Here is a 26,040-nt window from a genome sequence, read left to right as displayed (position 1 = left end):
TTTGGAACTTAAAAGCGTACTTCTTCTTCTTACACGTCGTCGCCATGTCTCTTCTTCATTCTTCTGCTTCGTCTCTGCTTGGTTTTTGGACATTACTACTTGCCGTAGTTTTGAAGCAATGCATGATGGGAATCCGGATGTTGTGTGTCAGTGCATTAACGTGCCGGCTAGAATAAACACACGCTGAGAAATAGCTCCGTGCCTGCTTACATTATGGGTTATAGATAAACCTGTGGATAGCAGAGGCATATATAATAGTCTCCTTTTCAGCTGGGAGAGGACGCTAAAGACAGTGCCTTTAAGGCACGCCCCCAATATTGTTGTCTGGGTGGAAATCGGGAGAAATTCGGGAGAATGGTTGCCCCGGGGGATTTTCGGGAAGGGCACTGGGATTCGGGAGTCTTTCGGGAAAAATGGGGAGTTGGCAAGTATCCAAGTGAGCCTGGCAGGCAAGGAGAGAAGTCAACGCTGCGTCGTTTTGAAATACTTCAGCGAATGCTTCAATTGTGAAATCGAAATAACTGTACAGGAGGCCATTGATGCGGCTTAAAAGACAAACACAAAGGCCTGGACAATTCATGAAATTTTGATTTAAAATTGGACTTAAGATTGTACGGAATACAGTTACTAGTATAGTATCGCGGTACTAATGAGTCAAAAATGGTACTATACTTTGTTTGAAAAGTACCGGTTCTGTGTATCTGTGTTGGCCCTGCAATGAGGTGGCGACTTGTCCAGGGTGTACCCAGCCTACCACCCGAATGCAGCTGAGATAGACTCCAGCACCCTCTGTGACCCCGAAAAGGGACATGCATCCATCCATCCATCCATCCATCCATCTTCATAGTCTTCATAGTCATCTTCATAGTCTTCCCAACAAGTTCTGGGTCTTCCCCGTGGCCTCCTACCGGTCGGACGTGCCCTAAACACCTCCTTAGGGAGGCATTCGTGTGGCATCCTGACCAAATGCCGGAACCACCTCAGCTGGCTCCTCTCGATGTGGAGGAGCAGCTGCTTTACTTTGAGCTCCTCCCGGATGGCAGAACTTCTCACCCTATCTCTAAGGGAGAGCCTTGCCACCCGGCGGAGGAAACTCATTTCGGCTGCTTGTACCCGTGATCTTGTCCTTTCGGTCACAACCCAAAGCTCATGACCATAAGTGAGGATGGGAATGTAGATCGACCGGTAAATTGAGAGCTTTGCCTTCCGGCTCAGCTCCTTCTTCACCAAAACGGATCGGTACAGCGTCCGCATTACTGAAAACGCCGCACCGATCCGCTTGTCGATCTCACGGTCTACTCTTCTCACGGTCTACTCTTCCCTCACTCGTGAACAAGACTCCGAGGTACTTGAACTCCTCCACTTGGGGCAGGGTCTCCTCCCCAACCCGGAGATGGCACTCCACTATTTTCCGGGCGAGAACCATGGCCTCGGACTTGGAGGTGCTGATTCTCATCCCGGTCACTTCACACTCGGCTGCGAACCGATCCAGAGAGAGCTGACGATCCTGGACTGATGAAGCCATCAGCCGCTTGTCCCGAAAAGGAACAAGCGGCTGAATGGACGGAATGGATGGACGGAACTTTAAAAGCGAAAGTTACCCCTGCTGGTGATGAGAGCAAGATTTTGCTATGAAATATCAATTTGTAAATTGGATTAATCACGTTTTTCAAATTAAGTATTTTGTTGCCATCTCCGAAATGGCAATTTGTATGATTCCTCAACCATAATAATGAATTACGAGTAAACAAGGATGGATATAACACACACTGCTTGTTACATTGTTCATGATGAATGTATTCCTTACATATATTAATGTAAAATCAATAAAACAGTGACATTTATTGATCGACTTATTAGCATTTTTGCTAGTGCGACAAATACGTCACTTCAGGTTTTCATAGCAATTTCAAGGCTAAAAGCTAGCTAGTATCTACAGCTTGGTTTCCATTGATTCATAAACGCAATATAGTAAGAACAGTTGAATTGTAATGTTTGACACTTTCCTAAAACATTACAAACCCTGTTTCAATATGAGTTGGGAAATTGTGTTAGATGTAAATATAAATGTAATACAATGATTTGCAAATCCTTTTCAACCCATATTCAATTGAATGCACCACAAAGACAAGATTTTTGATGTTCAAACTCATAAACTTAAATTTTTTTTGCAAATAATAATTAACTTGGAATTTCATGGCTGCAACACGTGACAAAGAAGTTGGGAAAGGTGACAATAAATACTGATAAAGTTGAGGAATGCTCATCAAACACTTATTTGGAACATCCCACAGGTGTGCAGGCTAATTGGGAACAGATGGGTGCCATGATTGGGTAAAAAAACAGCTACCCAAAAAATGCTCAGTCTTTTACAAGAAAGGATGGAGTGAGGTACACCCCTTTGTCCACAACTGCTTGAGCAAATAATCAAACAGTTCCATTTAGGTCCATAATATCATCAAAAGGTTCAGAGAATCTGGAGAAATCACTCCAAGTAAGCGGCATGGCCGGAAACCAACATTGAATGACCGTGACCTGTGATCCCTCAGACGGTACTGTATCAAAAACCAACATCACCCCTAAGGATATCACCACATGGGCTCAGGAACACTTCAGAAAACCACTGTCACTAAATACAGTTTGTCGCTACATCTGTAAGTGCAAGTTAAAGCTCTACTATGCAAAGCAAAAGCCATTCATCAACAACTTCCAGAAATGCCGCCGGCTTCTCTCGGCCAGAGATTATCTAAGAGGGACAGACACAAAGTTCTGTGGTCTGACGAGTCCACGTTTCATATTGTTTTTGGAAATATTCAACATTGTACCATTCGGACCAAAGGGGAAGCATCAGCATCTGTGATGGTATAGGGGTGCATTTAGTGCCCAAGGCATGGGTAACTTACACATCCCTGAAGACACCATTAATACTGAAAGGTACATCCAGGTTTTGGAACAACATATGCTGCCATCTAAGCGCCGTCTTTTTCTTCGACGCCCCTGCTTATTTCAGCTAGACAATGCCAAGCCACATTCAGCACGTGATACAACAGCATGGCTTCGTAAAAAATGAGTTTGGGTACTTCCCTGGCCCTACTGAAGCTCTACATAAAACAAGAATGGGAAAGAATTCCACTTTCAAATCATTGTATTCCGTTTATATTTACATCTAACACAATTTCCCAACTCATATGGAAACAGGGTTTGTAAGTACAAAACTGTACAGACTAATTGTAACACTCAAAGAGTTATCCCAGCTTGTTAAAAAGAGACAGAAGACTATACCAATAGTAGCAGAGATGATGAGGTAAGACAAGGTGGTCCAGAATATTGCCATCAACGTTCCTCTGGGGATCGCCACTGCTGGGTTCTGGTGGGCAGAGAGTCAGACACATTGTACACTTGTATGTACAGATATTAATATTATTATCAAATATGGACACCTCTTGTTGTCAGTATCAGCTGACTGTTAACGGTGTGGTGAATTATACTGTGTACCATTTTCTTATATGATTGTGAACTAGCATGTGTTTTTATTTTGGTCACAGAATCTTTTAGAGGATTATTCTACTAAGGAAATATGCCCTTGGATAGCTTCAGAGGTGCACATGTCCATCACAAGCTCTCCGGAGAGTGGTGGCTCTTGCCCCCAGGAAATTGGAATCCTACAGGAATTCAGGTTTGGATTTAGGAGTGATAATAAAAAAAATTGGCGACATCTGGGAGGAAGCCCCCACAGGCAGGAGTAGAAGATAGGGGTCTGAGGTCACCTGACTCAAACCGATCAAAGGAATAATGTCAGGGAAAGACTGATTGGCCGGCTCTAAGGCGAGAGTTACAAAGAGTGGGGGTCTTCGGCGTGGGGTATTTAGTCACTGTGGTCCGAGAGGACATCAGAAGAGTAATAAGGCCCATCATTTTTCTCCTGGAAACTGCAGTTCTCGTCTGAGGCTCGGTAAAACAAACAAAGCTTTTTGTTCAACAATTTCTCGTTGGCGTCTTCGTGGCTCATCACCCATCACACGGCCATCAAATATACAACAAAGGTGAAATTAAAAAGTTGTTTTGATTTTAAACAATTAACATTTATTATCACATGGCCACACTAAAGTACTGAAAATTGCTACCCTTGAGTCCCGGGTATCGATGTTGTTGGACGGCGAGTCTGGTGGGATATTGTTGAACGTAGCAACCATTGCCATTGAGGAAGTGGGCCGGGAAAGACATTTTGATGACATACCCCATCCACAATGCCGTCGTGAACGGAGCAGGCCCGGGCGACAAAACGAGCAAGGACAACCCATATTGCAGTATGGGGGACTTTGTCAAAGACCTTTAGAGCCCAGAAAATAAAAATTACAGACTCTTCTCCTGGAGTTGGCGGGCACAAATGATCATATTGATCGTGCCTCAAGATGGTCTAAAGCTTCACTGAGACTCAGAGTGGATTTCATTCGTGAGAACAAGGAGGCGGATGAGGAGGATTCGGGAAGAGATCTTACTTGGAAAATTCCGGAGTAAGATGCCACAATTGTTATTCCGATCCTCTTGGTAACCCTTTTAGAAGATATTAATGACGGTTGCATCAAATGACTTGTCCAGGAGGCCTGTGCCTTTCCCAGATGTTAAAGACCATTCATGGTTCTGGTCCTGGTGCTTTGCCCGGCTTATGGTCATGATGAACTCATGAGGTGATCATCCAGTGGCAAATGGGAAGCTGTGGGGTGTTACACAGGACCTCAAGGATGTGAGTGGTCATTAAGAAAGCCCTCAAATTGCGAATTTCAGTGAACGAGGATAGCCTGGTTGTCAGGTATCGCATAGCCAGCTGCATTCTTCAGTACACCCGCTGATGACCTTGTGGACCCAAATATCTCTCAGGTAGCTGCATAGAAGGGGCGCAGGTATTGTTGGTGTGCATAGTTTTAGATCTTCTCTGCTTTATGTTTTGAGCTTCTCTGATTCCTCGCTGGCATTCCTCCCATGCTTGCCGACATTTCTGCTTGTTTTCCGAAGTGGTGTGGTTTTCAGGGATTAGGCATGTTCTGAGTTTGGCTTTACAAAGAACGGAAACGGTTTTGTTATTCTCGGCGAACCAGTCTTGGTTCTTCTTTTGAGCAAAGCCATTCGTCTCTGAGGCGGCTGTGGTTATAGCATCGCAAAGTGATCCTCTAAGTAGGCTGGCTCTGGGAGGCACGTCCGGGTTTCTTTCAATGGATTTTCCCTGAAGTCTTGAAATGCCTGTGGGGTAATGGAGCTTGGCACAGTTGAAGCATCTGGAAAGGATGATTACTGAGACTTGCTTTGGTAGGTGCTTGGTCTTGATGAGAGACAAGAAGTTGGTGAACCATCATGCAGTTGTCTGCCCCAGGCATTGGAGGCAGAGATGCATTGATCTCGTCTGTCCATAGATCTTATCTGGACATGGTCAAGGGTGTTCCATTTTTGGGACCACAGGTGTTTCCAGTTCATCTTTTGTCAAGTTGGGAGACAGAATACAGAATTGGTGACCATGACTTTGTGCTCAGCGCTAAAGCCCAGGGGGAGCTGACTATTGACATTGCTATCATGCCCAAAAATGCCATTCCATGGACTATAGTCACAGCCAAATTATTACAAAAACCAAGAACAAGTCTGTAAATGACGTTAAAAGAAAATACACATCAGATATACCTTCAGATCTCCAGAGATGTTAGCTCCTGCCAGGATACCGGTAGCCGAGGGAAAGAAAATGGAAAACATGCCAAAGAAGCTTCCCTCTTTCCCCCGCCAGTTGGGTACAAAATTTTCAGCAAATATGTCCGCTGTTAAAAGTCAAACAGATTTTATTAGTGTGAAAGAGGTACACTTGAAAAAAGTTTGTATTTAAAACTGGTTATGCTATTTCAAAGCTACCAAAGAAGAAACATTTGAATCATCAACAAGTCACATTTATAGCTGTAGAAGCCCTTGGCCTGTTTGTCCGGCGATGCAGGGATGATGGTTCCCACAACGTAACTGCCAAACGACACCATGATCACCAGGAAGAACACAATCTGGGCCTTTAAAAGAAAACAAAATATAAAGGCACATTTTTTTTATTGGAACACTGGAATACTACACATCACTTGCATATTTACTTGTGACTTTCAGACATAAGGAAAATGTATGATGATAAAAGATTGGGGAGGAAGAAATGTATTTTGTTATTTAAAAATATTTTGTTGAGGGATGCCAACACATTTGCCTCTGATTCCGATTTGATTATTTTGACAATTTCAAGTACAAATTAAATGTTTTAAATCAAGTAACTGAAGTTAAAACACACATTTTTACAAAGATTACCTTATTAAATTTAGATTTATATGTTGTTTTGAATGCCACATATACATTTTTTTCAACAAAATAAAGTGGTTATTGCCCAATAACCAAGGAAAAGCAAAAACTACTATTGCCGACCATTTCAATTATTTGGGTTTTGCCCTCAAAGCCTTCCTATATCCAGAAACATACTCTTTAAGTTTGTAAATGACCATAAAATAATTTTGTACTAATAATAGTAGTGGGAAAAAATGCCATTGTGGTGAGGATTAGTACCATATTTACCGGGCCATAGGGCACACTGGATTATAAGGCGCACTGCCAATGAGCATGTCGAGTCAGGTCTTTTTTCATACAAAATACGCAAAGGCGCACAGGATTCTAAGGCGCATTAAAGGGTTCAAGAAAGGGATTCTGTTTATAACCTTTATGGACAGAATTTCTAGGCGCAGTCAATGCGTTGAAGGGTTCTGGTTTGGTGTCCGCGGGATTAGGTCTTTGCTTTTTGAAGATGATGTGGTCCTGATGGCTTCATCTGGCCAGGATCTTCAGCTCTCACTGGATCGGTTCGAAGCCGAGTGTGAAGTGACTGGGATGAGAATAAGCACCTCCGAGTCCGTGTCCATGGTTCTTGCCCGGAAAAGGGTGGAGTGCCATCTCCGGGTTAGGGAGGAGACCCTGCCCCAAGTGGAGGAGTTCAAGTACCTAGGAGTCTTGTTCACGAGTAAGGGAAGAGTGGATCGTGAGATCGACAGGCGGATCGGTGCGGCGTCTTCAGTAATGCAGACGCTGTATTGATCCGTTGTGGTGAAGAAGGAGCTGAGCCGGAAGGCAAAGCTCTCAATTTACCGGTCGATCTACTTTCCCATCCTCACCTATGGTCGTGAGGTTTGGGTTTTGACCGAATGGACAAGATCACGGGTTCAAGCGGCCGGAATGAGTTTCCTCTACCGGGTGGCGGGGCTCTCCCTTAGAGATAGGGTGAGAAGCTCTGCCATCCGGGAGGAGCTCAAAGTAAAGCCACTGCTCCTCCACATTGAGAGGAGCCAGATGAGGTGGTTCAGGCATCTGGTCAGGATGCCACTCGAACGCCTCCCTAGGGATGTGTTTAGGGCACGTCCAACCGGTAGGAGGCCACAGGGAAGACCCAGGACACGTTGGGAAGACTATGTCTCCTGGCTGGCCTGGGAACGCCTCGGGATCCCCCGGGAAGAGCTGGACGAAGTGGCTGGGGAGAGGAAAGTCTGGGCTTCCCTGCTTAGGCTGTTGCCCCAGCGAGCCGACTTCGCATAAGCGGAAGAAGATGGATGGATAAAGGGGTCATATTATTAATTTTTTTTTCCAAATGGAAAACACTTTCTTGTGGTCTATATAACATGTAATGGTTGTTCTTTGGTCAAAGTGTTGTATGGATTATGTTTTACAGATCAACTGTTTTAATTACATTCAGACATTACTTCAATCAATAACGGAGCAGCATCTCCTCATCCGTGGCTCACTAGTGCAATAACAAAGCTGAAAAACCGTCCGACCAGAACTCTCTAAAAACTAATGTTCCTTGGGTGAATAATGTAAACTCACTACACCGGTTTGTTTTAACGCTTACTTAGTGACTCTACTGACAGCTATAAGTAAGAACTTTACACTACTTTATATTAGAAATGGCAACCTGTGGAGGATGAATGTCCCATACCAAGAAGATAGAGTAAAAGAGTAAAAGAAGAAGTTTATCGACTACGTCTTCGACACGAACTACAAAGGCCCAGATGCGCAAATTTTGAGTACTTATGCAGATCCCAAATACAGGTCAGCCGGTACCAGAAGGTAAGAAACGTTTCTTTTGCACAATATTGCAAAACAAAACACCAGATAATATGCTTTACCTTATAAACACACCATAATAATACTCGTATGTTGAAGCACAGTACAATCCATCAAGCCGTGCGGCTTCATAGCTTACCAAAGTCGTACTAAAACATTTTGATAGATTTTCTGTCATGATCCCCTACTTGGATCATGTCATATTCTATTTTTGTTCCGTCTTTGTATCACATCCTGTTTAGTATTTGTCTTCCTTAGTTCCTGGTGGCATTTCCTGTTTGTTTCCGTTTCCATAGTTACGTAATAGTGTCACCTGCATTTTGTTTTTCACGCTCTGTGATTATGTCCTTTATTTAAGCCTGCCCTTTTTGTTCATTCGGTCTCGCAGTCTAATGTGCTGTACGATGCAACAGGTGACGTCGCTATCCCCGATTGTGGTAAAATACTTTTTTGTATTCATTAACCTACCACGCTATTCCCCTGTTTGTTTACCTAGCTCTCATGCTAGCACTTTCTGTTCTTTTTAGCTCCCATGCTAGTTCTGTTTATTTTGTCTTAAGTGCCTTGTGCAAGTGTTTTTGTTCTTATTTTGTTCTTTAGTGTAAATAAATAATTGTTTACCTCCATGCTGTGTCTTTTCCGACTGCACCAACGAGAGAACGCACCCGCATCACCACAGTGCCAGCAAAGCGTCACATTTTTAATTGAACATATAGATTGTTGGTGTTGTTTACTGGAGTCATATTGCAGTCTACACATATCTCCTATGTGTGACTGCCATCTACTGGTCACACTTATCATTTCACCTTGTACCAAATAAAATAGCTTTGAGGTTGGTAAACACAACCAAAATTATTCCGTACATTACGCGCACCGAGTTAAAGGGCGCACTTTCGAGTTTTAAGAAAATGAAAGAATTTCAAGTGCGCCTTATAGTCCAAAAAATACACTCTGCTTTTTGGATAGACAAGATGTTCCTTATAACCTTCTCTGTGTTCAGGGACCCTCCTGGGATTCATGCAACCTCTGCATGTATGTAACAAGAAATATGGATATATATGGAAGTATTATTATACGTGTACCTCAATCCAATTTGCGTGTGTGTGTACTAATTTGTGTGTCTGTGCACCAAAAAAAAATTCCTAGTATGTGAACCCGTTTTCAAACGATGGCAATAAAACTATTCTAATTCTAAATTAACTTTGGACTGTTTAATCTTGTGGGACCGACAGCGAAAAGGTGAAGCGTCAACATTATTACCAGAGAGAATGTTCCTGCCTAATCAGAGGGACTAAGCGGATTTAATTGGATGCCAAAAGCAACTCGCTAGAAGGAGGACCTTCTCTACAAAACGGACCGAGACTCCACATGTTACTGAGGCTTTTTTCTTATCAAATCAAATCACCTGGCAGGACTTAAAAAAGTAAACTCTCAATTCTTATCTTTCCTCCCAATTATGATCTAATAACACATACACATCATTTGCACATGGCTGACCTTTGACTCCCACGCCATGCCAGCCAATGAGATACCAAGAAGACATGTGACTGTAATGATGCCAATTATGCGGATGTCATTGGTTCGGTTCACCATGGCAGCATCATTTTCCTGAAAGACCAAGAAGTTCATCTTAGTGAGACAGAAGGCAGACAATTAAATAATAATCATTATTGTCACATAAAAAGGTGGATTTTAAGACACAGTAGTTCATTAAAATTGTATTTTTTGAGTCGGCACATATTCACAAACTAATTCACTAACGTTGTCTAATATTTTTCAAAAACACCTGGTGCTTCTCAACTCGCAAACAACTACTGGCATAACCTGTGCTGCAACTATGTGATGTATGAGGGCATGAATAAAGCCTTTGGTCCAAGCACAATCAAAATTGTTCCTCGTAAATCTGCCTCACTGGACATCAGCAAGCTGATGGGGGAGATGGTACCAAGGTCAGTACTCCAGAGAGAACACAGTCACAGACAGAGCACAGAACCTTGGGCTGCCCTCAATAAAAGGCCACTTGAAATGTGCAGCTTTATCACACAGCACAATGTGTTGCCCGGTGAATTGAATGTTCATTTCTCTACCATAAGCCCTCACCTAAGGCGTGTCAGAGAATTTGGCAGTACATCCAACTGGCCTCAAAACCGCAGACCATGTATAACCACACTCGCCCAGGACCTCCACATACAGCAGGTGCACCTCCATGATCGTCTGAGACCAGCCACCCGGACAGCTGCTGCAACAATTTGCATAACCAAACTGTGAGAAACCGTCTCAGGCAAGCTCATCTGCATGCTCGTCATCTTCATCAGGGGGTCTTGACCTGAGTGGGCAAATTATATATATATATATATTAGGGCTGCCAACTATAATGCATACATGCCAACCCTCCCGTTTTCCCGGGAGACTCCCGTATTTCAGTGCCCCTCCCGAAAATCTCCCGGGGCAACCATTCTCCCGATTTCCACCCGGACAACAATATTGGGGGCGTGCCTTAAAGGCACTCCCTTTAGCTTTCTCTACAACCCTGTCGTCACGTCCGCTTTTCCTCCATACAAACAGCGAGCTGGCCCAATCACATAATATATACGGCTTACACACACTCACTAGTGAATGCAAGGCATACTTGGTCAATAGCCATACAGGTCACACTGAGGGTGGCATTAAAAGCAACTTTAACACTGTTACAAATATGCGCCACACTGTGAACCTACACCAAACAAGAATGACAAACACATTTCGGGAGAACACAACATAAACACAACAGAACAAATACCTAGAACCCCTTGCAGCACTAACTCTTCCCGGATGCTACAATATACACCCCCGCTACCATCAAACCCCGCCCACCTAAATCCCCCCCCCATCTCCCGAATTCCTAGTCCTTAACAATCCACTTAATACATTAGAAATGGCAAAGTCATACATTTTTTCCGACCTATAAAAAAGGCTCAGATAATTTCCAACACATGTCCTTATGACAACCACAAATATAAAGTGTTTGTTTTACACGTAAGAATTAGTTCTGGACAGACTAAGCCCCAGCATTGCAGTTTAACAAGCATACATACTCCCGCGACGGCAAATCCATTCGTGGCCCCTTAAATGGTTTTCTGCAAACCGTCTGCAAGCCCGCAGGACGTCACACCCTTTTACTACACAAACATCTGAAAAAGCGAAATGAAGAGGTGCAGCATCAACCCAGCGGGAGCGACAGCTGATCGAACCAACTGACAATCTACCCCTCAAGGCTGGCATCCTGCAAGCAGAGCAGAGAAGGAGCCAGAGGGAGGAAAGCGAGAGCTTGCAGGCATCCAGAGGCTCCAGCCAGCTCCTGCTGCCACAACCACCATTGACTACATGTGGAGGGACGGAGCCGACGAGCCGACAACAAGCTAGGACAGACAGCGGCCCTACCCGAGATGGCGGCCAGGAGGCGGAGCATGCAGTGGAACGGAGAGGCGGGGCGCACTTGGAGCGACGCTGCAGCAATCCGAGTCAGGTGCGTAAACGACACACCTGTTCTCAATCCCTTTTGTCTCCCTCGTATATAGACACTTGGGTGATGCTGTTCTGGTGCAGCGTGTCCAGCGCGGTGTTGCGGTCCTCGGTGGTGGCCCTCTTGTCCATGTTCCGGAAGCGCTCCATGGCCGAGATGTTCCTCTGGATGCTCTGCTTGGGGAGTTCCAGCTTGGACATGAAGGTCAGCGCCCCGCTCTTGTCGCAGCGGAACAGCATGGGGCAGCAGTCGTGGCCCGCTGCTACCAGACTGTTCTCAGACACAAACAGGGCGCTGAGGAGAGGAAGGAACTCGGTCTTCAACGGCAAAGGAGAGGAAGTTTTGGAGCTGTCTACCACAGTGACTGTGCTGTCATTGCTGACCCACGCCAGGCGATGACCAGAGTCCGCGAATTCGCCTCCACCTCTTCGAACCGTTCCCCTTTCGAGCTGCTTAGCTTGCCGGCCAAACGTGAGCGCACCGAGGAACCAGGAGAACTGCACTGAAGGACCACATCCAAGATGTCCCTTCATCAGTTTCTGTTGGAGCCCATCACCTGCCATGCGTGGAACCGCGACAGGACACAGATCGCCATAAGTCCCAACAACCACAAAGTTCATATTTATAAGAAGAGCGGCAACCAGTGGGTCAAGACTCACGAGCTGAAGGAACACAACGGATGCATTACAGGCATTAATTGGGCCCCAAAGAGTGACCGCATAGTGTTGTGTGGAGCGGACCGCAATGCCTACATGTGGTCTCAGAAGGAAGGCGTGTGGAAGCCCACGCTGGTCATTCTCAGGATCAACAGAGCTGCCACCTTCGTCAAGTGTGGCCCGCCTCTTCGTTCCGCTGCATGCTCCGCCTCCTGGTCGCGGTTTGTTCTATCTTGCTGTCGGCTCGTCGGCTCCGTCTCTCCACACTACACTTGCAGCAAATGTCAAAAGACTTGCCATTCCTGCATGGAGCTGTACAGCCACAGCAGGCACTCCACATCCACCACAGACTGAACTGAATCCCTGTAAGTCATTGTCGATGTCAACAACCAAACACTTGGTTTCCTTACCGTACCCAAAATAAACCAAACCCTGACCTTAAAACGAGGTACGTACCGATCCGTGAAGATGGTGTACCGTTACACCTTTACACCACATATGCAAATGTGGCAATGCTGTTTTCAAGCTCCCACATGCTACTCACCTGCATGAGGTCTGCAACAGTCTCAGCGAAGCCTACGGTGTGCATGGCCACAGCCACAGCATTGGCAAAGGCGAAGATGAGCCCAATGGACCCGCCCAGCTCTGGGCCAAGGCTTCGACTAATTAGAAAGTAGGTCCCACCTTGAAAAGATTGAAGATCAGTCATTCACAAGTTCGCCGCCACCTGACTCTGCCTCGGTGGATTCGGGGACACTTGGTCTGGCGCCCCACCGCCATGTCCCCCTTACGCCCTCCCATGACTCTTGATCCTGCTTTGTGTTTTGTTTTTGGACATCTGGGATCTGTCCTAAAAGGGGGGGGGGGGGCTCTGTCATGTAATTATTGTTTGGTTCTGTTCTGTTGTTTTTTTGGACTCTTAGTAGCGGTTTACGCTCCCTTGTTTTTTCACCATGACGGCCATTAGTTTCACCTGTTATGTGTTCACGACTCACGCACCTGATTTGTTTGGACTCACCCACCTGTCAATAATCAAATCACTATTATTTAAGCCATAGTTGCCAGGTAGTCGGCCTGGCGACATCACCCTTGATTTAACCTTTGATATACTCTTGATACTCTTGATACCCCTGACATTATCCATGCTCGTTTTTTCACGTCACAGTAAGTGTTTTCATTTTTACGTCCACAGTTTAGTGAGTTTTTTTCATTTCATGTTTCATGTCCTAAGTTGTTTTTGCCGCCACCTTGTGCGCGCCCTTTGTTTGGTACTTTTTGCGTGATTAATTAAATCATGTCATTACATTCATGCGTTGTCCAGTCCAGTCGCTTTGCACCATGGGAAAACAAAACGCACCATAGTCCAAGTCTTACATACATACATACATACATACATACATACATATAGATATATATAGTCAAAGTTTCTGTGGTTTATCAGTTATACAGTGCTCAATACTGGTGTAGCGCGGAATATACGTTAGGTCAGGAAAAAACACAGAGGCTATTTTATACCTACAAATGTTTTTCGCAGGTTTCCCTGCTCTAAAATCTCCTGAAGAGCAGGGAAACCTGCGAAACAGGCTTGTAGGGTTAAAATAGCTTATATATATACATATATGTATATATTTATATTTTTACGGCACACGCCCAGTCTGCTTCTCCCTCTGCTGCGGGAGCATCTAGAGGCTCCGCTGTGAGCCAAGCAGGACACGCCCCTGCACTCATTGCGAAGAGCGCGCCCACGCAACGCCACAGCCGTAGGAAATCTGCAAGCGACACACCTGGGACTAATGAGAGGTGGCAGGATAAAGAGCCTCGCCGCTGATTTCTCCTCGTTGGAACTTAGCCCTGTTTACAGTAAACTCTCACGTGTCTGGCTCCCCACCTGTGCTTTCCCTTTTGCCCGGTTTGTCTTCATCGTGCCTGGCCCTGATTTTTTGGTCTTTGTCATCTCCTGTTCCCGCCTTGCACTTCCACTGTAGATTTCCCCCGGACTCTGATTGCCTTCCCCGATTCGTGACCCCCACACCCGGATTTGGACCTCTGACGCCCCTCTCCTGCCCCACGGACCTCGCTCGGATCACAAACCCCTTTTAATCTCCACACATAGCATTGCATCCACACACTTAGTAGCATACACAATCCACGCAATCATCAAAAGCTAAATCAAGCCCATTGAGCTATATAACTCCTGTTGTTATGCCTTCTCCTTTTCCCTTGTCGATACATAACATATATACACATATAAATGTAAATATACATCTACAAACCCTGTTTCCACATAAGTTGGGAAATTGTGTTAGATGTAAATATGAACGGAATACAATGACTTGTAAATCCTTTTCAACCCATATTCAGTTGAATATGCTACAAACACAAGATATTTGATGTTCAAACTCATAAACAATAATTAACTTAGAATTTCATGGCTGCAACACGTGACAAAGTAGTTGGGAAAGGGCATGTTCACCACTGTGTTACATCACCTTTCCTTTTAACAACACTCAATAAACGTTTGGGAACTGAGAAAACTAATTGTTGAAGCTATGAAAGTAGAATTATTTCCCATTCTTGTTTTATGTAGAGCTTCAGTCCTTCAACAGTCCGGGGTCTCCGGTGTCGTATTTTACAATTTTTTAATGCGCCACAAATTTTCGATGGGAGAAAGGTCTGGACTGCAGGCTGGCCAGGAAAGTACCCACACTCTTTTTTTACAAAGCCACGCTGTTGTAACACATGCTGAATGTGGCTTGACATTGCCTTGCTGAAATAAGCAGGGGCGTCCATGAAAAAGACGACGCTTAGATGGCAGCATATGTTGCTCCAAAACCTGTATGGACCTTTCAGCATTAATGGTGCCTTCACAGATGTGTAAGTTACCCATGCCTTGGGCACTAATGCACCCCCATACCATCACAGATGCTGGCTTTTGATCTTTGAGCCTATAACAATCCGGATGGTTATTTTCCTTTTTGTTCCGGAGGAGACCACGTCCACAGTTTCCAAATATAATTTGAAATGTGGACTCATCAGACCACAGAACACTTTTCCACTTTGCATCAGTCCATCTTAGATGAGCTCTGGCCCAGCGAAGCTGGCGGCATTTCCGGGTGTTGTTGATAAATGGGCTTTTGCTTTGCAGAGCAGAGTTTTAACTTGCTCTTACAGATGTAGCGACCAACTGTAGTTACTGACAGTGGTTTTATGAAGTGTTCCTGAGCCCATGTGGTGATATCCTTTACACACTGATGCCGTTTTTTTGATGCAGTACCGCCTGAGGGGTCAAAGGTCTGTAATATCATCGCTTACGTGCAGTGATTTCTCCAGATTCTCTGAACCTTTTGATGATTTTACGGACCGTAGATGGTAAAATCCCTAAATTCCTTGCAATAGCTCGTTGAGAAATGTTCTAAAACTGTTCGACCATTTGCTTACAAAGTGGTGACCCTCACCCCATCCTTGTTTGTGAATTACTTAGCATTTCATGGAAGCTGCTTTTATACCCACCTTTTCTCAATTAGCCTATACACCTTTTTTTTTAATTCCACACTACAAAACTATAAAGTATGTGCAATTCTTGCTGCTATCGTATCAGACCAATACGGGTATCGGCCAGTACTCAAGGCGCCGATATTGGAAAAGTAAAAAAGTTGTTTTCGGACACTCCAACTTTTAACCTTACCAAACATGGAAAATCTTAGAAATGATTAAGCATACCTCCTTTTACTTTGCCGTTGGTTGCGATAGCTGAGGTGGAGAGACCGGTGATGCCGGTGATACAGGAGGACAGCAGGACAATCGCCCATGTCAGACCTAGTTCAAAAGAAATTGAGACAAAATAAAATCAAATAATTGTTTTCATTATTTACAGCAAACCACAGATTCAGTTTACAGAATATCCTTGAAAGATTGGCCTCCTCTATATTTAAAGATGTGCTTCAATTCACTAACAAATCAACTTAACTTTAAATAATTTACTTCTTTCTTTCAGGAGGTCGAAGTAGCTGTAAATAACTTTAAAGTATCGTATTTTTCGGCCCATAGGGCGCACCGGATTAAAATGCGCACTGCCGATGAGCGGGTCTTTTTTTTCATACAAAAGGCGCAACAAACCCTGCCCACCTCAATCTCCATAATTCGGAGGTCTCAAAGTTGGTAAATACGCTTGCACGCAACCATCAAGAGTTAGTGCTGCAAGGGGTTCTGGGTATTTGTTATGTTGTGTTTATGTTGTGTTACGGTGCGGATGTTCCCCAGAAATGTGTTTGTCATTCTTGTTTGGTGTGGGTTCACAGTATGGCGCATATTTGTAACAGTGTTAAAGTTGTTTGTACGGCCACCCTCAGTGTGACCTGTATGGCTGTTGACCAGGTATGCATTGCATTCATGTAGTTGTGTATGTAAGCCGCATATTCTAAATGGCTGTTTGAATGGAGGAAAAGCGGACGTGACGAAAGGTTGTAGGTGACGTTAAAGACAGTACACCCCAAATATTGTTGTCCGGGTGAAAATCGGAAGAATTCGGGAGAACGGTTGCCCGGGATGATTTTCAGGAGGGACACTGAAATTTGTGAGTCTACCGGAAAAATCAGGAGGGTTGGCAAGTATGACATGAATACAACTGAACAAATACCCAGAACCCCTTGCTACACTAAGTCTTCCGGGACACTACAATATACACCCCCTGCTACCACCAAAATTGTCTTGCTGAAATAAGCAGGAGCGTCCATGGAAAAGACGGCGTGTTGGAGCCTATTTATATTATATATTTATGAATTGTTTTGACAATCTAATTCAATAATGCCAATGAAGTTGTTGATTATTTATTGGATGTATTAGATGAATTATGATTGATTGACTGATTGTGTTCAGCTGCTCACGCTCTTCCTGGTGAGCCACTCCCTCCTGTAATTAGGAAGACAGCACAGCTGGGCGCTGCCTTTGTCTGTCTGTCATACTGAAGGAGTGAGGAGTGATATTGTTTGTTTTCCACTAGATAAGTGTATTTGTATTAAATAGAAAGTCAACCACGGTGAATATTTTTTGTTTGTGAAAATAAATTAACATTTTGAATCTGGAAGTATCTCCGCGAGTGCTTATTAGGAATTTAGTGCGTCATAAAACCTCCTCCTCAAGGCTACTCTGCAAACTTTATTTTTATTTTTTCGAAACCTTTTTGGATTGACATCGTAGCCGTAACACGGCGCTTAGATGGCAGCATATGTTGTTCCAGCATATGTTGGGCACTAATGCACCCCCATACCATCACAGATGCTGGCTTTTGAACTTTGTGTCGATAACAGTCTGGATGGTTCGCTTCCCCTTTGGTCCGGATGACACCATGTCGAATATTTCCAAAAACAATTTGAAATGTGGACTCGTCAGACCACAGAACACTTTTCCACTTTGCATCAGTCCATCTTAGATGATCTCGGGCCCAGAGAAGCCGGCGGCGTTTCTGGATGTTGTTGATAAATGGCTTTCCGCTTTGCATAGTAGAGCTTTAACTTGCACTTATATGTGTAGTGACGAACTGTATTTAGTGACAGTGTTTTTTTGAAGTGTTCCTGAGCCCATGTGGTGATATCCTTTAGAGATCGATGTCGGTTTTTGATACAGTGCCGTCTGAGAGATCGAAGGTCACGGTCATTCAATGTTAATCAGTTAGAACATCAAATATGTTGTCTTTGTAGCATATTCAACTGAATATGGGTTGAAAATGATTTGTAAATCATTGTATTCCGTTTATATTTACATCTAACACAATTTCCTAACTCATATGGAAACGGGGTTTGTAAATAAGTAGGGAAGTTCTTGAAAAAGGGCCTTTTGACAGTTCCAGGAGGTGCCTGATGCAGCTAAATATTAACTATTAGGTATGATCTGAGTCCAGTAACTTGAAGATTCCTTTTTTTTTAAATAAAAACACCCTTTATATGGAAATAAACATAACAAGTACATGAAGTCAATAACAAAGGTTTGTGTTTTACCTATGCCAGCTTGTGCAGTAATCCATGGCAGCCTCAGGTACAAGATCACCCCCCAAATGTTCAACATGCAACGGATCTAAAAAAGATAATTTGGTTAAGTCAAAAATGACGGATGGATCTGTTCTTAAACAATGTTTCTGTATTAATACCCTATTTAAACAACATAATACTCTTTAACAATGTTTATTTTCTTTAAAATGTTTCTGTATCAGTAGTTTTAACCCACATAGGGATTACTCAAATGTGTATTGTATTTTCCGGACTATAAGGCACACTTAAAATCTTAGTTTTCCCTAAAAACTTGACAGTGCGCCTTATAACCCGGTGCGCCTAATGTACGGAATAATTCTGGTTTTGCTTACTGACTTTGATGCAATTTTATTTAGTACATAGTGTAATGATAAGTGTGACCAGTAGATGGCAGTCAAACATAAGAAATACATGCAGACTGCACTATGACTGAAGCAAACAACACCAAAAATGTATATGGTACGTTGAGAATATAGAACATTACACGGCGCTGAAAAATCTATCGAAACGTTTTAATGAGACTCTGGTAAGGTATGAATTCGCACCGCTTTATTGATTGTCGGCACGTTAAACGTAAGAGTAATATTTTGGTGTGTGTGTATACGTTAAGACATTATTCGGCGTTTTGTTTCGCAGTTTTATGCAAAAGCAACTTTTTTTACTTTCTTGTACCTGCTGATCTGTATTTGGGATCTGCATAAATCCTGAAAAATTGCGCTCGTCCGCCTTTGTAATTTCTTCTTTTTCCTCTATCTTCTTGTTATGGGACATTCATCCTCCACTGTTGCCATTTCTTATAAAAAGTAGTGTAAAGTTCTTACTTTTATCAGTCAGTAAACTCACCATGACAGCACTAAAACATACCGGTGTAGTGAGTTTACATTATTCACCCAAGGAACTTTAGTAAAAAGATCGAGAAATACTCTGCAAAAAGTCTGTGTTCAAAAACCAGGGGGAAAAAAATACAAAAATGAGGGGTATTTTACTTAAACTAAGCAAAATTATCTGCCAATAAAAAACAAGAAAATTTGACTTGTCAAGACTTTCCAAAACAGGTAAAATTAGCTAACCTCAATGAACCCCAAAATACCTTAAAATAAGTATATTCTCACTTATAAGTGCACTTTTCTTGATAGAAAAAACAAATATGAGACTTTTTTGTCAATATGTTGAAAAATATTCAGAAATTAAGTAAAAGCTAGTACCATTATCTTGACTTTATACTTAAAACTAGTTTATTTTTCTTAATGGAAAAGCAACAAGGCAACCACTTGTTACTCTCGGGGTCTCCTAGCCGCCCAGGCAAATAATACGGTCTAAAAATGCATTTTTCCATCGACAACATGACATCATCACGCCAAGTGCGTGTTCTTTCAGTCAATTAGTGCGCATATACACAGCCCGGCCCCCGGCCAAAATTTTCTTAATTGTAATTTTGAGGAATTTATTTGCATGTGCATGAACTATTACGGTTCAAAATTGTTTGAAAATGTCAAATGTTTAAATATTAACTGTCAGTTTACTCTACTGTGCCAACTGTACTACTATAAAAATACATCTTTTCTATTGTTTCATTGAATATATAAACCGCAAAGTCCATATGGCTGTCATCCGTTTTAATTATGAGACACAATTGCGTCAAAATCATAATTTTTTTTCATGCTTGAAATAAGAAATGATTTCTTTAAAAAAGTAGCTTTATACCTGTGAGTGTTGATGACACAGCTTCGCAACAGTTGATGTTCTTGTCATACTTTGTGGTCACGTTCTGTTTTGTTTTGGATTCATTGGGCACTCTTGTTTGTTTTGTCACCATGCCAACCCGTCAGTTTTCACCTGTTCTGTGTTCACGACTCACGCACCTGATTTGTCTGGACTCACGCACCTATTTAAGCCTGTAGTTGCCAGGCAGTCAGCCTGGCGACATCACCTTCTACTCACCCTCGTTCCATGTAAGTGTTTTGTTATTCATGCCATAGTGTAAATTTTGTTTTATGTTCATAGTTTTACCTTAGTGCAAGTTTTTGTTTTCATAGCCAAGTTTTGAACCTCTGCTGAACCTTTTGTTCGTTCCTGTTTATAGTAAAATTAAAATATCTCATTACCTTCACGTCGTGTCCGGTCCAATCGCTTTGCACCACGGGAAAACAAACCACACCACAGTCCACACCTAGACAGTTCTAGTTTTAAGCATGGTTTACTCAATATAGGTCGTAAAATCTCAGCTAAAAGCTGTAATATCTTACTGAGATCATTTAGGACCAAAACACTTAAAACAAGTTCAACAGTCATGTTTTTTGGTCACGTTCTGTTTTGTTTGGGATTCATTGGGCACTCTTGTTTGTTTTTTCACCATGCCAACCCATCAGTTTTCACCTGTTCTGTGTTCACGACTCACGCACCTGATTTGTCTGGACTCACGCACCTATTCAAGCCTGTAGTTGCCAGGCAGTCAGCCTGGCGACATCACCTTCTACTCACCCTCGACACTCCCTTGTTATCCATGCCGATGATCCATGTTCCTTTCTCGTTACACGTAGGTGTTTTGTTATTCATGCCATAGTGCAAGTTTTGTTTTATGTTCATAGTTTTGCCTTAGTGCAAGTTTTTGTTTTCATAGCCAAGTTTTGAACCTCTGCTGAGAGAGCCTTTTGTTTGTTCCTGTTTATAGTAAAATTAAAATATCTCATTACCTTCACGTCGTGTCCGGTCCAATCGTTTTGCAACACGGGAAAAAAAAACCCACACCACAGTGCACGCCTTGACAGTTCTAGATTCAAGCATGGTTTACTCAATATAGGTCGTAAAATCTCAGCTAAAAGTTGTAATATCTTACTGAGATCATTTAGGACCAAAACACTTAAAACAAGTAAAACACTCTAAACATAAAATCTGCTTAGTGAGAAGAATTATCTGACCGGACAGACAATAAGTAACTATCACCCTTATTTGAGATATTCAATCTTACTTAGATTTCAGTTTTTGCAGCGTAGACTATTCATCGGCATTGCGCCTTATAATCCGGTGCGCCCTATGGTCCGGAAAATACCGCATTTTAAAAGGCCAAAAAAGTCCATTGTCATTAACTTTAAAATTTGATGCCAGCAACACGTGACAAAGAAGTTGGGGAAGGTGGCAATAAATACTGATAAAGTTGAGGAATCCTCATCAAACACTTATTTGGAACATCCCACAGGTGTGCAGGCTAATTGGGAACGGGTGAGTGCCATGATTGGGTATCAAAACAGCTTCCCAAAAAAATGCTCAGTCTTTCACAAGAAAGGATGGGGCGAGGTACACCCCTTTGTCCACAACTGCGTGAGCAAATAGTCAAACAGTTTAAGAACCACGTTTCTCAAAGAGAAATTGGAAGAAATTTAAGGGATTTCAACATCTACGGTGCATAATATCATCAAAAGCTTGAGAGAATCTGAAGAAATCACTCCACGTAAGTGGCATGGCCGGAAACCAACATTGAATGACCGTGACCTTCGATCACTCAGATGGCACTGTATAAAAAACCGACATCAATCTCTAAAGGATATCACCACATGGGCTCAGGAACAATTCAGAAAACCACTGTCACTAAATACAGTTTCACTACATCTGTAAGTGCAAGTTAAAGCTCTACTATGCAAAGCGAAAGCCATTTATCAACAACATCCAGAAACAGCGCCGGCTTCTCTGGGCCCGAGATCATCTAAGATGGACTGATTCAAAGTGGAAAAGTCTTCTGTGGTCTGGCGAGTCCACATTTCAAATTGTTTTTGGGAATATTCGGCATCGTGTCATCCAGACCAAAGGGGAAGCGAACCATCCAGACTGTTCTCGACACAAAGTTCAAAAGCCAGCATCTGTGATGGTATGGGGGTGCATTAGTGCCCAAGGCATGGGTAACTTACACATCTGTGAAGGTACCATTAATGCTGAAAGGTACATACGGGTTTTGGAACAACATATGCTGCCATCTAAGCGCCGTATTTTCCATGGACGCCCCTGCTTATTTCAACAAGACACTGCCAAGCCACATTTAGCACGTGTTAGAACAGCCTGGCTTCGTAAAAAAAGAGTGCGGGTACTTTCCTGGCCCGCCTGCAGTCCAGACCTGTCTCCCATCGAAAATGTGTGGTGCATTATGAAGCGTAAAATACGACAGCGGAGACCCCGGACTGTTGAACGACTGAAGCTCTACATAAAACAAGAATGGGAAAGAATTCCATTTTCAAAGCTTCAACAATAGGTTTCCTGAGTTCCCAAACGTTTATTGAGTGTTGTTAAAAGAAATGGTGATGTAACACAGTGGTGAACATGCCCTTTCCCAACTACTTTGGCATGTGTTGCAGCCATGAAATTTTAAGTTAATTATTATTTGCAAAAAAAAATAAAGTTTATGAGTTTGAACATCAAATATGTTGTCTTTGTAGCATATCCAACTGAATATGAGTTGAAAGGGATTTGCAAAACATTGTATTCTGTTTATATTTACATCTAACACAATTTCCCAACTCATATGGAAACGGGGTTTGTATTTATATAGCGCTTTTCTCCCGTGACTCAAAGCGCTTTTACATAGTGAAACCCAATATCTAAGTTATATTTTAAACCAGTGTGGGTGGCACTGGGAGCAGGTGAGTAAAGTGTCTTGCTCAAGGACACAACGGCAGTGACTACGATGGCGGAAGCGGGGATCGAACCTGGAACCCTCAAGTTGCTGGCACGGCAGCTCTACCAACCGAGCTATAACCGCCTCTTTACTCCTTACATGAAGTTGAAAAAGAAAGGCGATAATGGAAAAAGCACAGAAGGAGGCTGAAGGCTCGTCACAAGGGTGATAAAAATAAGTGCGAGCCGTCACTTGAAGCAAATAATGGACCCGCGCTTACAATGGCGACAGGGGTATAATTAAGGAGCATGATTAACTTAGACACAGGTGGCAACACTAATCACTAACTGGAGACAGGTGTGGAGAACAGCCATCCAGTTTCAGTTTCAGTTTCGGTTTATTTAGAACATGCATGCAATACAATGAATGTATTTAAAAAACCCGTTTCCATATGAGTTGGGAAATTGCATTGGATGTAAATATAAACGGAATACAATGATTTGCGAATCCTTTTCAACCCATATTCAGTTGAATATGCTACAAAGACAAGTATTTGATGTTAAAACTCATAAACTTTATTTTTTTTTGCAAATAAAAATTAACGTAGAATTTCATGGCTGCAACACATGTCAAAGTAGTTGGGAAAAGGCATGTTCACCACTGTGTTACATCACATTTTCTTTTAACAACACTCAATAAACGTTTGGAAACTGAGGAAACTAATTGTTGAAGCTTTGAAATTGGAATTCTTTCCCATTCTTGTTTTATGTAGAGCTTCAGTCGTTCAACAGTCCGGTGTCTCCGCTGTCGTATTTTACATTTCATAATGCACCACACATTTTCGATGGGAGACGGGTCTGGACTGCAGGCGGGCCAGGAAAGTACCCGCACTCTTTTACTACGAAGCCACGCTGTTGTAACACGTGGCTTGGCATTGTTTTGCTGAAATAAGCAGGGGCGTCCATGATAACGTTGCTTGGATGATAACATATGTTGCTCCAAAACCTGTATGGACCTTTCAGCATTAATGGTGCCTTCACAGATGTGTAAGTTACCCATGCCTTGGGCACTAATACACCCCCATACCATCACAGATGCTGGCTGTTGAACTTTGCGCCAATAACAATCCAGATGGTTATTTTCCTCTTTGTTGTGGAGGACACCACGTCCACAGTTTCCAAATATGATTTTAAATGTGGACTCATCAGACAACAGAACACTTTTCCACTTTGCATCAGTCCATCTTAGGTGAGCTCGGGCCCAGCCAAGCCGACGGCGTTCCTGGGTGTTGTTGATAAATGGCTTTCGCTTTGCATAGTACAGTTTTAACTTGCACTTACAGATGTAGCGACCAACTGTAGTTACTGACAGTGGTTTTATGAAATGTTCCTGAGCCCATGTGGTGATATCCTTTACACAATGACGTCGGTTTTTGATGCAGTTCCGCCTGAGGGATCAAAGGTCCATAATATTGCTTAAGTGCAGTGATTTTTCCAGATTTTCTGAACTTTTTGATGATTTTACGGACCGTAGATGGTAAAATCCCTAAATTCCTTGCAATAGCTCGTTGAGAAATGTTGTTCTAAAATTGTTCGACAATTTGCTTACAAATTGGTGACCCTCGCTCCATTCCTGTTTGGGAATTACTTCACATGTAATGGAAGCTGTTTTTATACCCAATCATGGCACCCACCTGTTCCCAATTAGGCTGCACACCTGTGGGATGTTCCATATAAGTGTTTGATGAGCATTCCTCAACTTAATCAGTATTAATTGCCACCTTTCCCAACTTTTTTGTCACGTGTTGCTGGCATCAAATTCTAAAGTTAATGATTATTTGCAAAAAAAACAATGTATATCAGTTTGAACATCAAATATGTTGTCTTTGTAGCATATTCAACTGAATATGGGTTGAAAAGGATTTGCAAATCATTGTATTCCGTTTATATTTACATCTAACACAATTTCCCAACTCATATGGAAACAGGGTTTGTAATAATACCACCCTAACATTTGACAACCAAACAATTAAACAAGGCAACACGGTAAAGAATTTGGATATTATCTTTGACCCGACTCTCTCCTTTGAGTCACACATCAAGAGCGTTACTAAAACGGCCTTCTTTCATCTCCGTAATATCGCTAAAATTTGTTCCATTTTGTCCACTAGCTGTCATAACGAGAGGGTTTACGCAGCTTCCTGCGAGGATTGTTCTCCTAGGATGCAAAATAACTGATCTGGACTCGGTGTGAAGGTAGGAACATATGTAATTATCCATCCATTTTTTACCGCTTATTCCCTTTGGTATCGCGGGGGGTCGCTGGAGACTATCTCAGCTACAATCGGGCGGAAGGCGGTGTACACCCTGGACAAGTCGCCACCTCATTGCAGCAGATTGAATTATTCAATATCAAATGGTACAAACAAAAGGGCGCACAAGGCTTAGCGCATGATAGAAAAACTAATACTTAGGCCAGGGGTCGGGAAGCTTTTTGGCTGAGAGAGCCAAGAAGCCAAATAAAGAGCCGTATAATATATTATTTTTAACACTGAACACAACTAAACGTGTGCATTTATATAATAAATCTCTTGTTTTTGTAATAAAATGTTTTTTTTTAAGCAAACTGTGGAGGGGGCATGGCCCGCGGGCCTGCAGCGAAGCGGGGTGTGCCAGAACCAGCCTCAAAATCAGTGACAGGTGCGTAGATGGCCCACCTGGGAATTGTTATCTAATAACATTGTTATTCTTAAGCAAAATGTGGAGGGGGCGTGGCCTGCGGGCCTGCAGCGTAGCGGGGTGTGCCAGAACAGGCCTCGAAATCATCGACAGGTGCGTAGATGGCCCACCTGGGAATTGTTATCTAATAACATTGTTATTCTGAAGCAAACTGTAGAGGGGGCGTGGCCTGTGGGCCTGCAGCGAAGCGGGGTGTGCCAGGACCGGCCTCGAAATCAGCGACAGGTGCGTAGATTACAGCTAAAATAGGCAAAAATGACATTTCTTAGGAAACTTTTGTTTTGAAGGGTTGTTTGCCAAATTCCTGTAGATTTTTGCTGAAAGAAATCTGTCTATGAAATCTAGGTCTAAGTCAGACCTACATAGAGGTTTTTGTTTCATGTCTCTACGACATTCCTAA

At 42.9% G+C, this 26,040-nt stretch overlaps 3 protein-coding genes across 3 annotated transcripts in view; 1 reads left to right on the top strand and 2 right to left on the bottom strand.

Annotated features, from left to right (window-relative positions):
* The window catches only part of slc12a3 (solute carrier family 12 member 3), a 95,965-nt gene that overhangs the window by 56,647 nt on the left and 13,278 nt on the right, over positions 1–26,040 (bottom strand). The window contains exons 3-9 of the mRNA XM_061921115.1: positions 18,270–18,345; positions 15,997–16,092; positions 12,821–12,960; positions 9,616–9,726; positions 5,927–6,038; positions 5,671–5,801; positions 3,283–3,367 (exon numbers count right to left, since the gene is read on the bottom strand). Coding sequence (XP_061777099.1) covers positions 3,283–3,367; positions 5,671–5,801; positions 5,927–6,038; positions 9,616–9,726; positions 12,821–12,960; positions 15,997–16,092; positions 18,270–18,345 — 751 coding nt within the window. The remainder of the gene's footprint in view (positions 1–3,282; positions 3,368–5,670; positions 5,802–5,926; positions 6,039–9,615; positions 9,727–12,820; positions 12,961–15,996; positions 16,093–18,269; positions 18,346–26,040) is intronic.
* On the bottom strand, positions 11,647–12,136 carry LOC133568895 (actin-related protein 2/3 complex subunit 1A-B-like). The gene is made up of 2 exons (XM_061921089.1): positions 12,124–12,136; positions 11,647–12,077 (listed from the first exon to the last, which is right to left on the bottom strand). The coding sequence occupies exons 1-2, from the start codon at positions 12,134–12,136 to the stop codon at positions 11,647–11,649; spliced, it is 444 nt and encodes a 147-aa protein (XP_061777073.1).
* Positions 12,050–12,630, top strand: LOC133568893 (actin-related protein 2/3 complex subunit 1A-like). Its single transcript, XM_061921088.1, has one exon. It carries the CDS (start codon positions 12,142–12,144, stop codon positions 12,628–12,630), a length of 489 nt encoding a protein of 162 aa, XP_061777072.1. The 5' UTR covers positions 12,050–12,141.

This window comes from Nerophis ophidion, linkage group LG14 (genome assembly GCF_033978795.1).
Source record: "Nerophis ophidion isolate RoL-2023_Sa linkage group LG14, RoL_Noph_v1.0, whole genome shotgun sequence".
Classification (NCBI taxonomy): domain Eukaryota; kingdom Metazoa; phylum Chordata; class Actinopteri; order Syngnathiformes; family Syngnathidae; genus Nerophis; species Nerophis ophidion.
This window is presented reverse-complemented; position numbering and strand designations above follow the sequence as displayed.